The sequence below is a fragment of the Saimiri boliviensis genome, chromosome 13 (genome assembly GCF_048565385.1).
Source record: "Saimiri boliviensis isolate mSaiBol1 chromosome 13, mSaiBol1.pri, whole genome shotgun sequence".
NCBI lineage: Eukaryota > Metazoa > Chordata > Mammalia > Primates > Cebidae > Saimiri > Saimiri boliviensis.
In genome coordinates this window covers 92,891,024-92,907,425 of record NC_133461.1, presented here as the reverse complement: position 1 = coordinate 92,907,425, position 16,402 = coordinate 92,891,024, and the positions used below count along the sequence as shown (strand labels likewise).

The window sequence follows — 16,402 nt, the reverse complement described above, 5'->3', positions numbered from 1 at the left end:
GGGAACAGTGTGGGGCAGGGGGTGCAGGTGAGGATCGTGGTGGAGCGAGTCATCGAACACATCGTCCTGAGAAAGAGAAGCCTGTGACTGAGCAGGGGTTGGCCCCGGTGATTGCTGTCACGGTGGTTGTGGTTGATATGTTCACATTGCAATGAGGGTGGCAAGATCTGAGATGAAGCGGATGAGGGGTCCATGAACCTGGCCAGTGGGTTCCAACCCAGTATCAAAGTCACCTAAAAATGGAGTGACGAGCAGGGCCAGGAACCAGATGCCAAAATGTTTGATGAACGCATGGCAGTGACAGGAAAAGAAATGAGAACACTGGTGGAGCCCACAAAGAGCAGAGGTTTCCAACAAAAGGGCAGAGAATGAGGGCTGGGAGGTGGGAGTGAGTACAAGAAGGATGCCAGCCTCGAGGTGGCAGTAAACGGCATCCTTTGGAGACAGCAGACTCGGGTTAAGGCCAAGAACCGGGAGGAGGCTCTAAAGGAGTCTGGGGACATAGAAGACTTGCTGATCAAACACAGAGGCAGCACCAGAGTGAATGACGGAAGGATTTGGCTGGAATGGAGAAGAGGGGTTTTCGGTCAGAGTCATAGAAGGAAGGAGAACATCATAGAAGTGGTGGTGCCAAAGGGAAGCCTTCGAGAACAGCGTAAGTGGGCCGAGCATGGTGGCTCACGCCTGTAATCTCAGCACTCTGGGAAGCTGAGACCAAAGGATCGTTTGAGCCCTGGAGATCAAGACCAGCCCAGGCAATGTAGGAAAACAAACAAAAAAAAGTTAGCAGGGCATGGTGGTGCATGCCTGTAGTTCCAGCTACTCAGGAAGCTGAGGTGGGAGGATCACTTCAGCCCAGGGCTTTAAGGCTGCAGTGAGAAAATGGTTGTGTCACTGCATTCCAGCCTGGGCAACATAGCAGGACCCTGTCTCAGAACAAAACAAACAGACCCCAACAACAATGAAGCAAACAAAAGGCACTTATGGTATTTCCTTATCCCATCTGCAGACAGAGAACAGCAGTACCTGAAAGTGACAGGAAAGTGACTAGAATCTAGGCAGGGGTGGCCAGGCTTACCCGCCACGTAGAGCAGCTGGTACTTGATGGAGATCTGAGATCTGCCCCCGGCCTCGGCCCTGCAGTAAACCACGCCCTGGTGCTCAGAATGAGGTTGCAGATACACAAAGCCCCGCTTCATGTCGTAAACAATGTCTGTTCCATTGGCTGGGATCTCCTTGGCTGGGAATTCCCTGTGGAGCGTGACTTTGGCGGACAGCACAGTCACCCGACAAGGAACCACAGCCTGTCTGTCCGGGTTCAAGTAGACAACATCGAAGTAGCTGGAAGAAGGCACAAAGAGTTCTCCTTTCTCTGTAAAGGGAAGACACAGGCTTATTCACTACGGAGAAGCAAAGTAAAAGCACCCCTAAGGATTCTGAATACTCAGAATACTGACTCCTTAAGAGTAGAAAAGGCTGGGTTTTCATTTTCTTTTTTTATGCTTTTCATTTTTTTTTTTTTTTTTTTTTTTTGAGATGGAGTTTCACTCATTACCCAGGCTGGAGTGCAATGGCGCGATCTCGGCTCACTGCAACCTCCGCCTCCTGGGTTCAGGCAATTCTCCTGCCTCAGCCTCCTGAGTAGCCGGGATTACAGGCACGCGCCACCATGCCCAGCTGATTTTTTGTATTTTTAGTAGAGACGGGGTTTCACCATGTTGACCAGGATGGTCTCGAACTCTTGACCTCGTGATCCACCCGCCTCAGCCTCCCAAAGTGCTGGGATTACAGGCTTGAGCCACCGCGCCCGGCCTTTCATTTTTTGAAAGAATGATTTTACTTCCTGTCTCCTTAAAGAAAATAGAAAAGGTATCAGTTCAAGCCCAAATGAGGCCCATGGATCATCACCCTGAGGAAGAAAGGAACAAAACTGATTCCCTTAAAGTTTAACAGGCCCAGCCTTACTTCTTAATATGAAATCAGTGACCACACTAGTTGCTTTAAAAATATATTTGCAATCTGACCGGGTGTGGTGGCACATGCCTGTAATCATAGTGCTGTGGGAGGCTGATGCAGATGGATAGCCTGAGCTCAGGAGTTCGAGACCAGCCTGGGCAACACGGTGAAAACCCATCTTTACTAAAAATACAAACAAAATTAGCCAAATGTGGTAACACGCACCTGTAGTCCCAGCTACACGGGAGGCTTAGGCATGAGAACTGCTTGAACCCAGGAGGCAGCAGAGGTTGCGGTGAGCCGAGATCGTGCTACTGCACTCCAGCCTGGGCAACAGAGCAAGACTGTCTCAAAAATAAAAATTGCAATCAGTAGCCTCCATCAACAACAACAAAAAATGTGTTGAAGTTCATTTTAATAATTATAGATTACATATGACCCCTGCAAATGTATTTATATCCACTCATGTAAATGACAAACATATTAAATTAAACTAAACACACTGGATTTTAGATTTCAAAAAAAAAATCAAGTTAATAAGCTATACACGACATCCAAATTACAACTAACTCAGTATTTAGGAAAGCACTTATTAATGTGATTTTACAATTTTAAGTTTTAAAACCTGAGCAGTTATAAAACCTTGAAGCTATCTGCTGCCTCTGTGTGGAGAAATCAGCCGCACAGCCACGGTCGGTAACTGCCAGTCAGGAAGCATTTCCCAGCATATCAGAGCTCCCACAGGAGCCCCAACACAGGGACAGTGTCCTCAGCATGTCCTCACACAGCCCAGAGGACCCGGCGCCTGTCAAGGTCAGTGGAGGGGAATGGAGTCGGCTTGAAGGAGGAACCCATCAGTCTCAGGTCTGCTCTTGGCTTGGCCAGCACCTGGCTGGGAATCTTCAGCCAGTCTTATACATGTCCCTATTTCCTCTGAAATTGCTTGGCCTGGTTCTTTAAGCTCAGATGATGGCATTTGTATCTTACCAAAATGGGACAAATGAGGACTGGCTTACCCATTCTGTCCTTAGGACAGGCAAGAAACTCTGGATTGGGCTTTTGGGGGTATTTCTGTTGGTGCTGGTGGCTTTTCTTTTTTGGCATGGTTCATTAAATCCTTTGTTTTTCTGGATCATTCTGTGAGGGAATGTTACAGTAATTGCAAAGAGAAATCTTCAGAGCTAGTCAGACCCCAACACTTAATACATGGTTTCTTGTGTTTTCTGCACAATGTTCCTGAAATAAATATTTTTTTCTGGGCTTTCTCCCTCACTCACCTTCTTTTTTTTTGTTGTTTTTGAGACGGAGTTTCGCTCTTGTTACCCAGGCTGGAGTGCAATGGCGCGGTCTCGGCTCACCGCAACCTCCACCTCCTGGGTTCAGGCAATTCTCCTGCCTCAGCCTCCTGAGTAGCTGGGATTACAGGCATGTGCCACCATGCCCAGCTAATTTTTTCTATTTTTAGTAGAGACGGGGTTTCACCATGTTGACCAGGATGGTCTTGATCTCTCGACCTCATGATCCACCCGCCTCGGCCTCCCAAAGTGCTGGGATTACAGGCTTGAGCCACCGCGCCCGGCCCCCTCACTCACCTTCTTTGTGTCACAGTTAGATGGTGTTTTAGGTTGGGGGCAGAATTACTGGACACATCATCAAATGTTTCATGAGCCAAGAGTTCTTGGGCTTTAAGTACCAAGTTCACTAACATGTAGAGCCTCCCCGCTGGCTCTAAGATGAGAGAAGAGTACCTCATGGCTCAGAGAGTCTCCATGTTTTATACTGGTTTCTGTCAGGCTGGGAGGTCTGTGCTACTTTATGAGAAATTGGCTTGCAGGCTTAGGTAAGGAGCACCTCCATCAATGTTGTGCCCAACATTCATGTATTCATACAGAGTCCATCTACATGGCTTTGGAGGCATTATTTAATTTCCTCAGGCTTCAACGTCCTTATGTGTAAAGAGAAGAATCTGGAATTGATAATATTAAAGATGTTTTCTTAGCAGCAATACCTTAGGATTTTATGACCGCAAGATTTAGAGGCAACTTTTAAGGGTGTGGAGAATAATCTGAACCACTAAGAAAAGCTGTTAGTTGAATAAGTGAACCATGTGAATTTAAGAACACAAAAATATCATCTTCTTTCCTTTACTCTTTTTTTTGAGATAGGGTCTCACTCTGTCACCCCGGCTGGAGTGCAGTGGCCTGTTCATCATGTATTGCAGTTTCAACCTCCAGAGCCAAAGTGATCCACCCACCTCAGCCTCCTGAGTAGCTGGGACTACAGGCATGTGCCATCATGCCGGTCTAATTTTTTATTTTTTAGTTTTTGTAGAGTTGGGGTCTCACTGTGTTGCCCAGGCTGGTTTCAAATACCTAGACTCAAGCAATCTTCCTGCCTTTGCCTCCCAAAGTACTGGGATTATAGGCATGAGCCAGTGTGCCCAGCCTTGCTTCTTATACTATAAAACATACTTGGAAATAAGTAATCACACCAGTTGCTTTAAAAATCTATTTGCAATCTGTTGCTTCCATCAAGAAAAAGTGTTCAAGTTTATTTTAATAATTATAAATTACTTATGTCCTCTGCAAACGTATTTATGTCCACTGATCTAGATGACAAATAGATTGCTTAAAGAAAACTAAGCACATGGGATTTCAGATTTTAAAAAATCAAGTTAACAGGCTATACACTAAATCCAAATTACAGCAAATTCAATATTTAGAAAAGAACTTTTGTTTTTTGAGACAGTCTCACTCCATTACGCAGGTTGGAGTGCCATAGTGCAACCTCAGCTCACTGCAACCTCGGCTCAGTGTAAGTGGGTGTAAGTGATTCTTGTGCCTCAGCCTCCCGAGTAGCTGGAATTACAGGTGCATGCCACCATGCCCAGCTAATTTTTGTATTTTTAGTAGAGATAGGGTTTCGCCATGTTGGTCAGCCTGATCTCGAACTCCTGACCTCAAGTGGTCCGCCTGCCTCGGCTTCCCAAAGTGCTGGGGGATTACAAGCATGAGCCACTGCAGAAAAGTACTTATTAATGCGGTTTCCTACATACAAAAATTAGAGCCCCAGCCTTTTACTACAAGAAAGCTATAGGCCGGGCACAGTGGCTCATGCCTGTAGTCCCAATACTTTGGGAGGCCGAGGTGGGCAGATCACAAGGTCAAGAGTTCGAGACCGGCCTGGCCAATGTGGTAAAACCCCATCTCTACTAGAAATACAAAAATTGGCCAGGTGTGGAGTCATTTGCCTGTAATCCCAGCTACTTGGGAGGCTGAGGCAGGAGAATTGTTTGACCCTGGGAGGCAGGGGCTGCAGTGAGCCGAGATTGTGCCATTGCACTCTAGCCTGGCAGCAACCAGGGGACTAATCTCAGCTCACTGCCACTGCCATCTCCCAGATTCAGGTGATTCTCCTGCCTCTGCCTCCTGAGTAGCTGACACCACAGGTGCATACTACCATGCCCGCCTAATTTTTGTATTTTTGTAGAGATGGGATTTCTCCATGTTGGCCAGGCTGGTCTTGAACTCCTGACCTCAAGTGATCCACCCGCCTCAGCCTCCCAAAGTGCTGGGATTACAGGTGTGAGCCCCCGTGCCCTGCCTAGGGTGAGATTACAGGTGTGAGCCACTGCACCCAGCCGAGAGCCCATAATATTAACAGGACATTCTGCCCAAGCTAAGCCTTCAGTTCAAAACCTCAACGAATATTTTGGGAAGATACAACAGTGCTAATCTTGGCAAAGAATCTTTATTCTGCAACTTAAATTGTGGAATCAGTCCTTGTCTGGAATAACAGACTGTTATTCATCTTAGTTGGTTGCCTTTTCCACTGTTGCTTCACAGCATGTTATAACACAAGGGGCACATGGACCATCTTGTGTAGCAAGTTCCAAAATGAAGATCCAAAGAGATTGCTTATGAACAATTATTAGCAATTCTCCTGACAACACCAGTTACATTATGTAGAATCTGGCTATCAGTCCATCCTTCACCTTGTCCTAGAAAAGGTTCAAGGCAGTAAGAACACTTGATCCTGGGTCAGAAAAACAGGTATGACTCCTTACTATGCCACTACAAGTCCTGAAACACTGAGTCTCAGCATGAGCATTAATATTTCTAGTATTTTGGATATAATAAAGTAGCTTTTGCCAATTTTCCAGGGTTGTTGTGGAAATGAAACTGATAGAGGCAGGAGGCAGAGAACTCTCCTAAACAGATAGGGAAGGGTACTTAGAGAAACTCCGACCCACAAAGGTCATGCAGAGGCCTAAGCATGCACCAGTAAAGAACTCCATCCCTTAACACATGCGCAGTAAGGGAAATAGATCAACGCAGAGTGACTCAGATTAAGGACCTGCATGCAGTCGCTGAATGGAGAGGGTGGAGCTGCCAGGACTTCATGCCTTCTACAAACAGGGAATCCAGACCTTTCAGGAGAACGTAGAAGCCCTTGTATTCAACTGTGTAGAGGGCAGCCTTTTTGAGAGCTTTCCTTTTTGTTTAATCAATTCTATGCCACGTCTGTATGCCTAAGTTTTCCTGGTCATGAGACAAGAACTGGGATCCAGCTGGACTAAGGAGCAAAAAATCTGCATCAAAATTAGAAACATGTGCTTTCAGAATTGCAGCATATCCTACTAATGCATCTCCTTGCCAGGAAAAGCACATTTGGCCAGGAAAGCACAAATCCATGAGATTGTACTAAAGCATTCTTTAATGGTAAGGGCATAACATCATTTGGGTCATACGTCTATGTCTATGTCTAGGTCTATTTAGGTCTAGATCTGAAAGGTAGATGGATTCAGGGCATAGAGAAATCTTATGAAAGCCCCTGCCCAGGCACTAAGAAAAGATTCTGGATTCAGCTGAAATGTCTTGGACAACAAGAAGACGGGTGGATTTTTAAGACTCCTCAAAGCTGTTACTGACCTCTAACCTTGAAGAACTTCATCCCCTAAACTTCAGAACTTAGAGAATGTTACTGAAAAAAGAGTCTGAGCAGTTATTCTGCAACACCTGTTTCTCAAAATGCAAGCTCCACCTTCCAAAAACATACTTTGCACTGCAGAGACGAGTTCTCCACTCTGACCTGAACGTTTTTAGGCAGTCCACTTAGGCTCAGGGACTGGAGACAAAAGAGCCACAATCTTTGGGAATCTTGTCCCCGAAATCTCAGCTCATAGTAATTCATAAGAACAAATGGGGCTGAGCACGGTGGCTCACACCTGTAACTTCAGCACTATGGGAGATCAAAGCGGGAGGACTGAGCTCGAGTTTGAGACCAGCCTGGGCAACATAGTGAGACCTTGTTTTTACTGGAAAATGAAAAATAAAATAATAAAAAGGACAAATGGGAAGAGGTCTTTAGCGAAGTATCCTACAATTATGGAGTTTCCAGAAAGGAGATGGTCATAGGTTCTGAGAACACAGTGAAAGTCAACAGCAGCACCGTCCAATAGAACTTTCTGAGATAAAGGAAACGTTCTCTCTCTGTGCTCTCTAGTACAATAGCCGTTAGCCATATGCCACAATCGAGCACTTGAAATGTGGCAAGTGCACTGAAGAACTCTTTTTAATTTTATTTCATTTTAATTAATTTTCAATTAAATTTAAGTAGCTACTTGTGTCTAGTGGTTACCATACTGGGGAGCGAAGGGACGGACCCTGTTTGCGTTGGAATGGTTTGTGTTGAAATCCTGTTACCACCACTTATTTGCTGTGTGATGTTAAGGACTTAATCACTCTAAACCTCAACTTTCCCATCTGAAAAAAAAAAACAGGACTGATATTAGTATTTGCCCTGAAGGGTTATGGCAAGACTTACATGAAATAACTGATGGAAAGCATTTAGCCCAGAGCCTGCCAAACAGGGAGTGCTCTGATTGTCATTATTTGCTATTCGGCATGCAGTGGGGGAGCCTTCAGTTCTCAGCCAAGTCCAGAAGTTTGAAGAGTTCCATTCATGCAGCAAATATTTTACCTGTAAAAAAGATGTAGGTGGAGCCTGTTTTGGCCTCGTCCTTCCTGCAGATGTAGCCACTGCAGAGCTGCCCCCAGCAGCTGAATTCACCTGTGTCAGCCGAGGTGGAGTTGACCAGCGTCAACTGGCTGTAGCGCTCATTCTGCTTGACACTAGGAATAAAAGAGACATGAACTCAAAGCAGGTCAGACCTGGGCTGGGGCCCTCCAGCTGTCACGCTTGGCCCCATTGTTCTCTGGGCAGACTTGCCCCAACCTCTCTCCAATGTCACAAAGTAAAATAAGAATGTGTTTCGCTGGGCACAGTGGCTCATGCCTAAAAACCCCAGTGCTTTGAGAAACCAAGACAGGAGAATAACTTGAGGCCAGGAGCTCGAGACCAACCTGGACAACACAGCAAGACCCAATTTTAACAAAAATTAAACAATTAGCCTGGCATGATGGCTCACTCCTGTAGTCCTAGCCACTTGGTAGGCTGAGGCAGGAAGACTGCTTGAGTCCAGGAGTTTGAGATTCCAGTGAGTCATGATCATGTCAATGCACTCCAGCCAGGGTGACAAGACCCCGTCTCCAAAAAATAAAAATAAAGAGTGCATTTCTGATAAATGAGTGTCAGGGGAGGCACAGAGAAAAGCCTTTCCTCAAAGGAAATGATAAATGTCAAAAAGAATTCCTCTTCTTGGAGAACATAATTGTCATCAGACCTGAGGTTTCCTTAAGTAAAATCTTTGGTGCAATAGCTACGCAGCCTCAGAAGCTCAGCCAGAAAGCCTTGGGCTGGTGCTTGGCTTTCAGCCTGCGTCTCATGAATTCATTTATACACAGTCAACATGAATGAAAGCACACAGCATTATCCAATATCCAAAATCCCTTTCATCAATAAAGATAAGTCTCTGAATTAAAGCTTGGAATCTTAGATATGCTGCATTATCATGTTAAAACCAAACACTTTCTTTTAAGAAAAAAATACATTGGCTGGTAAGACCCTGAAGCCCAAAGTATGCATGCAGCCCACTTCTAATAAAGTATTTAAAGCCTTTGCGCATTTGGACTTTTCCTCTGACCTCACTATTATTTCTACTTTTATTTTCTTCCTTATCGCTTGTATTTTGTATCTTGTTGCATGGCAAATATATTTGCAAACCCCTTCAGTTTCTTTCTGAAGAGAGGCATACATATTTATTATTAAACACTAGCATTAGCCAATTTCAATGGTAATTAATTCTATTATATTGTGGCAGAAATCCAGATGTATCAGATGTATCATTCTCACTCACACTGGAGGTTCCCCTGAGGCTCAGAGCCTCAGCACCGGGGGGTATACCAAAATAAGTAGTTTTACTCTGGGGACTCATCTCAGCTATCCAAACACTTCACTCTTCTGAGATCCACATAGTTTTATGATGCAGTTGAGGTTTCCCAGTTTATCTTGCAGCAATATCAACACGGTGACCAGTTTACATTTAGCATAGGGCAAAATGTCAGGTCAGCTGGTCCCGAAGGCAGCCCTGCTCTGGTTCACTGCGGAAAAGCTTGTTTTGCCCACCAGCTCTGCCAAGTGTGCTTCTGTACTCCCACTCCATCAACTGCCCCCTTTACCCTGAACGGAAAGCTCTCCTCCTTCAGTAAGCTTCTAATTAGAATTGACTCTCAGGACTCTCCCCACTTTTTCCTGACATAACTGACTTCCTCGTTCTCTACCCCTCCGATACCCCTGGCTTCCTGTCATTACACTAGATGGTGCAAGCTTTGAGGCAGGGACTGAGCTGTATTTGTTTTATATTCTCTAAGCAACAAATCTGTGCAGAGTACACAGTAAGGGCTCCCTAAATATGAATGAATCAAATTGAACCAGTGATGGAAAGAAACTGGAGAGGCAGGCTTCCAGCTCTCTATTTTGCAGAGGGGGAAACTGAGCCTCAGATAGCTGAAGTGGTTTCCCTGAAACCCACAGCTTATGAACCAATTGTGAGGATGTCTTCCTTAAGTCAGTTAAGTATGTTCTGAATACCACTCATCAGGTAAGAAAAGGTATACAAAGCCCTTGGAGCAATGCCTGGTCCACTGAATTATCCCAATTATATCTTAATTACAGATAAGTAATAGTAATCATGAATATTACTATAGCAATGATAAACAGAACACATGCAGCATTGGGGATGGTTAGCACAGCAAATGAAAAATGGTGGACCCAGGCCAGGGGTGGTGGCTCATGTCTGTAATCTCAACACTTTGGGAGGCTGAGGCAGGAGTATGGCTTAGAGCTTAGGAGTTCACAACCAGCCTGGGCAATACAGCAAACCTACAAAAAATTAAACATTAGCCAGGCATGGTAGTATGCAAGTGGTCCTAGCTACTCAGGCGGCTGATGTGGGAGGATCTCTTGAGCCCAGAGGTTCAGGCTGCAAGGAGCTATGATCCCACCACTGTACTTCCAGCCTGTCTCAAAAAAAAAAAAAAAAAAAAATTGAAAAGATCAATGCTAGTTTAAGGATGAAGCTAGATTTCAGCAGATTAAAAAAAAAAATTAGAAAAGGGAAGGGAAGATGGAGGCGGTATTCTCCCCACGTGGACAAGAGTGTCTGGCCACCTCCTGTGGAGCTCAGAACCAGGGTGCAAAATCAGCAGGCAATCAATATATTCATTGCACATCTTCTCTGACCCCAGCATTTGCTAGCATTGTAGTGATCAAAAGCATTAGATGCCGTTACTACCGGGAAAGTAATTAGGCACGTAAAAAATCAACCCTTGGGAATAACCCTAGCACCAGTGTGCAACCTGCATGCTGTATCTTTAGTAGGTTTGTGGGTGGAAGGAAGGAAATGCACTAGAAAACAATTTTGCATGTTTCCACCCCCTCTTCTATGCAAACAATATAAAACAGGAAACGAATTATTTAGAGGGATTAGTGTTTAAATGCCTGGATTTAAAATGTCCATTTCTACCAATGGTATCTCATCATCTAGGCAGCGGGTTACACAAGGGGTTGGAAGTGACCAAAGGCCTCTGGAGGCTGAGACTGTGTCGTAAAATGGAGACGAGGATTCCCTGAGCCCTTCAGAACCACTGTCTATACAGAGACGCTTCATCAAAGACCCTTTCTGTGTAACCACTGAACACCACCCCCAGGGATGGAAGAGGTGGAGAATGGAGAGTTTAAGTGGAGCTAAAAGAAGGTGTCATGACCAACTGCCAGGAAAAAGTGTCCTAAGAGAAGTAAAATTCACACCAACAGGAGGCAGCTCTGAACATACCAACACATCAGCTCACCTCTGGCCTTTTCTTTCTTTCTTTCTTTCTTTTTTTTTTTGAGACGGAGTTTCACTCTTGTTACCCAGGCTGGAGTGCAATGGCGCAATCTCGGCTCACCGCAACCTCCGCCTCCTGGGTTCAGGCAATTCTCCTGCCTCAGCCTCCTGAGTAGCTGGGATTACAGGCACGCGCCACCACGCCCAGCTAATTTTTTGTATTTTTAGTAGAGACGGGGTTTCACCAAGCTGACCAGGATGGTCTTGATCTCTTGACCTCGTGATCCACCCGCCTCGGCCTCCCAACGTGCTGGGATTACAGGCTTGAGCCACCGCGCCCGGCCCTTCTTTCTAAACTAGGAGTTCTACCCTGACCCACAGAGATCTCAGTGAGGGCCAAGTCCATATTTCCAAGTGAATGTGTTCAAATTTTAAGACTCTGTGTATGTGTGTGTATGTCTTCCAACATGCTTCCCCGGCCTTTACACACAGAGTCTTGCGTCCATCAGCGGAAGCTTGAAGCTTCCTGCGTTCAGCCCAGCCTGCTCTCTGCAGGGGCGGCCTAAGTCGTGAGAGTGTGCAGAGGAGGGAGCTGACAGCCCTCAGATGTAGGGACCTGCGCATCCTACCTGGGGCAGTGGCCAGGTAATAGTAGTGGGGTCCCTTTTCTGTCCGTCCCCACCAAGACTCTGCAAGCCAAGGGCAGGGGGTGAGCCCTGGATTACAAGATAATGATTCATTGGTATTGTACTCACACATGCTTAATGGGTACAAAATAAACAGGAGGTACTGGAGAGGACAGGAGGGATGCAGTGATGTCTAGAGAGGTCCCTGCTCGAGAGTTCTTCTATACAACATGCCATGAGAACTCCAAAGAGAGTAACCAGCAAGAGTCTCTAGGCCGAGAGGGTCTTGGTGGAAAGGAAGGATTTCAACAAGCACAAATCAAGGGCATGCATTCCAAGGGAAGGAGATCTCCAAAGAGAGAAAAAAGGGCAGGTTTGTGCATAACAAAGAGATGTTTGTCTGGACCACAGGTTGGCTGAAGACGGTGGCGAGAGGCATAACATCATGGACTTTAGAACTCTACCGAGCAGATCCAAATCCCAGCTTCACCATGACCTTCAGAGTCCTTAGCTAGGGCTCGTCTTCCACAATCTGGCTTCACCTACTCTTCAGACTTGTAGTAAGAACAATGATGCTAATACTTATGGAGGGCAGGCATGCTGCCAAGCTCTCTCTTTAAACAACTTCGGACTTAGAACAGCAACTGCCACAGAGAAATGCTCAATACATTTTTTTTTTTTTTTTTTTTTTTTTTTTAGAGACAGGGTCTTGCTTGTTGCCCCGGCTTTGAGTACAGTGGTGAAATCATACCTCACTTCAGCCTCAAACTCCTAGGCTTGAGGGATCCTCCCACTTCGTCCTCCTGAGTAGCTGGGACTACAGGTATGTGCCACCACACCTGGATCATTTTTCAGATTTTTTGTAAAGACAGGGTCTTGCTGTGTTACCCAGGCTAGTTTTGAGTTCCTGGCCTTAAGCAATCTCCCACCACAGCCTCCCGAAGTGCTGGGATTACAGGCATGAGCCACCACACCCAGCCTCAATACATTTTAGAAATTGTCATTACTGTGGTCCCCCGGTTCTCATAACCACATTAGGATGGTGGTACTCTTTTCCCCTTTTACTGATGAGGGCACCGAAACATAGAGAAGCAACTTGTCCAAGTTACTCAGCTAGTAAGTGGGAGAGCATCCAATGTAGTGTGACACAGACTCAGGTTACAAACATTTAGAAGTGAAGAGGGGGCATGGATTTTCATCCTACAGAAACGAAATGAAATGAAGTAAAGCAATTTTGACTGAGCGATGGTGTCTTTAAAGAGCTTGTAAAATCTGCTAAAATATAGCGCCCCCCCCCCCCGCCGCCGCCCCACACACACGCACTCTCTCTCTCCCCTACATCACAAACACGAACATGGTAGATCCAGTTAAATGAGCCCCGAACTCTGAATTCCTTAGTAGAAACGGTACACTATTTTCTGTTAAGTCAACACTAAACCATCCAGTAATTAATTAAAGGAAACAAGAACAGGACACCCATCACTTATGAAGCATCTACTTCATAATTGGCAAAACCCAAGGGAGACTTTACTTTTTCTCCATCCCATGAGACGACAATGATGAAAGTAATAATAACTGAAACATAAGCAGTGTTTAATGTGTGCTAAGCACTGCTATAAGCCCTTCACCCGTTTGGACTTAGTTCATCCTCATGAAGCTTGGAGAGATAGGTGCTATCATTAACTCCACATGATAGGTGAACAAACAGGCTGGAGAGGTTAGGTAACTTTCCCAAGGTTACACAGGACATGCTGGAGCCTCCACAGAAGAATTTGAAGGTCAGTGTAAACAACTTTCCCGGGGCGCCTCTGCTCGCTAGCAAGACAGATTTTCTGCTTTGGACACTCTGTGTTGCCTCTATTGGAAACAGACCCCCATCTCTACAAAAATTTTAAAAATTAGCTGGATGTCACAATGCCTGCGTATAGTTCCAGCTACTTGGGAGGCTGAGGTGGGAGGATCACTTGAGCCTGGGAGTTGGAGGCTGCAGTGAGCTAGGATTATGCCACTGCACTCCAGCCTGGGCAACAGAGGGAGACCTTGTCTCTAAATAAGTTTACAAAATAAAAAATAAATATTCTCTTTCTTCTCCATTTCAAAAATTGTTAGGCCTCTACCACACGCAAGAACTGTGCCAAGAATCAAGAGCGATCTAGACTCATGGGTATTTGCTTGTCTGTGTTTCAAGTGTTTACACAGGGCCTGTGTTTCCTCTAACTCTCCGTTTCAGAGCATGTCAGAAAAGAATGGCTGTGTGATATGCAGAAACCATGCCATATGAACAGAGCACAGATCCTGGGAAACATACAGCTGGGTGAAACATATTGAAACTGTCACTGTTTATGTTTCTTTAAAAAAGAAAGAAGAAATATGCATGAGGATCTCATAGAGAAACAAACACGCAAACTAAAGAACTTCAAAGTGAATATAGTTTCTGTGTCAGAAATTAGGCTGGAATATCTCTATCCCTCTTTCAATCTATTACCAATCACTCTATCATTTATCAGTCTATCATCTATTGATCTATCATCTATCAATCTATCATCTGTCAATCTATCTGCTGCCCATCTACTATCTATCCTATCTATGCTTCTATCTATCCATCTATCTATCCATCTATCTATCTATCACGTATGTCCATATTTGTATACTATCCAAGGAACTATTCAAAATCCTTGCAATGTGATACAATATTTCTACCTCAACAACTGGTTACATTTTGAAATGTGGCTCAGGTCTCTCTACTACAGTGATTTATGCCAGATTCCTCTGTATTATGATTTTATTATTATTTTTACGGTAACTTTTCCTTTTTGAGACGGTGTCTCATTCTGTCCCGTAGGCTGGAGTACAGTGGCATGACTTCTGTGGGTTTAAGGATGTCGTGGGTTCAAGCCATCCTCCCACCTAATACTTCAGGGTAGCTTGGACTACAGGCACACACCACCACACCTGGCTAATTTTTGCATTAGTGAAACCATGTATCTACTAAAAATACAAAAATTAGCCAGGTACGGTAGCAGATGCTTGTAATCACAGCTACTCAGAAGGCTGAGGAAGGAGAATCGCTTGGACCTGGGAGGCTGAGGCAGGAGGATCGCTTGAATCTGGGAGACAGAGGTTGCAGTGAGCTGAGATCATGCCACTGCACTCCACCCTGGGTGACAGAGTGAGACCCTGTCTCAAAAAAGGGTGAGAGGAGAGGAGAAGAAAAGAGAGGAGAAGAGAAAAGAGGAGAGGAGAGGGAAGAGAGAAAAGAAGAGAAGAACTACCATAAAAGTAAACAAGTGAAACTATTTATAAAGTACAAAACAGATGCTGCATGAATGCATAAGCACAAAGGCTCATGTGTATTTCAATACCTGGAGGTGAGTTTTACAATGTGTTGCCTTTTTAAAATATGAATTTCCAATACGCAGGGCCAAAAAGAATTCCTTTAGAGGCCTAAAACTCCTGGGTATTACTTTGATCTGATTAATGAAACACTGCCAGGTAGAGTATAACACACACTTGGAGTGCAGCATGACTCTGTCCTAACCGTCTGCTCCCTGACCTGTGCGGACCTGCCAAGGCTATGCCACCTCCCTGGAGCGAAACCCAGGCTCCCGGGTCTTAGCAAGCCTTCCTTCTCACGTGGTTCCCACTCTTGGCATCTCTAGTTCTTTTCACAGAGCTGCAACGCTACCTGTCACCCAGGCTGGTACCACCACTGATTCTCTCTCATTTCTACTCTGTGTCAAGTGACCAATCAATCTTTCTGGAGAAATGGCTCCTCCATCCCCTTCAGATGCCTTTCATCAAGTATCAGATATACTTTCCTGAAAACCATTTTATGATTACCTCCAGTTCTAAATATTAGTTTCTCCCACTGCACACGGAATTGCACACAGCCACCTCTGCCTGGTACTCCAGCTCCTCTGCTCTCCCAGTCCTTCCGGAGAATATCCATGTGTCTTTCACCATCTAGCGCCTCACCAAGCCCAGACACATGACTCATTTCCACCTCTGAGCCCTCCACCCTTCTCTTTCCCCCTGAAGGGCTCTCTTCTTCTTCTATCTGACCAAAACGTAGTTACTCTTCAGGGTGCTATTCCCGAGGAGGGCGACCATGTCCAGCGGCCTTTGTAAAACAGCAGTTAAGAGCATGCACGCGGGAGTCAGCTTTCCTTGGTTCAAATCCTGCCTCCACCACTTATTGGCTGTGTGACCTTGAACTACAGTTAAAACAACTATACAAATGGACAGAATCCACTGAGTGAAAGAGGGTTGAATAACTTATCTAAGAGTCCTACTTTTTGCCCCTCTGCCCTTTTTAATCCAATGTGAGTTAAATACAAGTGCCAAGAGTAATTCTGGAACTAGGAGAGAACTTAGAGGTCGCCTGGTTGGATCTCTCACTTTACAGAGATGAAGTGACTGAGCCAAGATTACAAGGCTAGCTAGAAGCAGAGCTGGGAATGAAATCCCTGGGGACCCCTGAGCAAAGAGAGTCTGGCATCCTTCCCACTGTGCCCTGGAAAAGAAACACGAGTTGATTGTTTTAAATACATACGTAAATCGTAACCAAATGAGTGATTTGGAGGAAATTTAC

At 45.2% G+C, this 16,402-nt stretch overlaps 1 protein-coding gene across 1 annotated transcript in view; it reads right to left on the bottom strand.

The window, feature by feature from the left end:
- PDGFRL (platelet derived growth factor receptor like) overlaps positions 1-16,402 on the bottom strand; it is a 65,116-nt gene that overhangs the window by 13,178 nt on the left and 35,536 nt on the right. Inside the window, exons 3-4 of the mRNA XM_003935563.3 lie at positions 7,939-8,090; positions 1,079-1,372 (exon numbers count right to left, since the gene is read on the bottom strand). Of these exons, the coding sequence (XP_003935612.2) occupies positions 1,079-1,372; positions 7,939-8,090 (446 nt within the window). The remainder of the gene's footprint in view (positions 1-1,078; positions 1,373-7,938; positions 8,091-16,402) is intronic.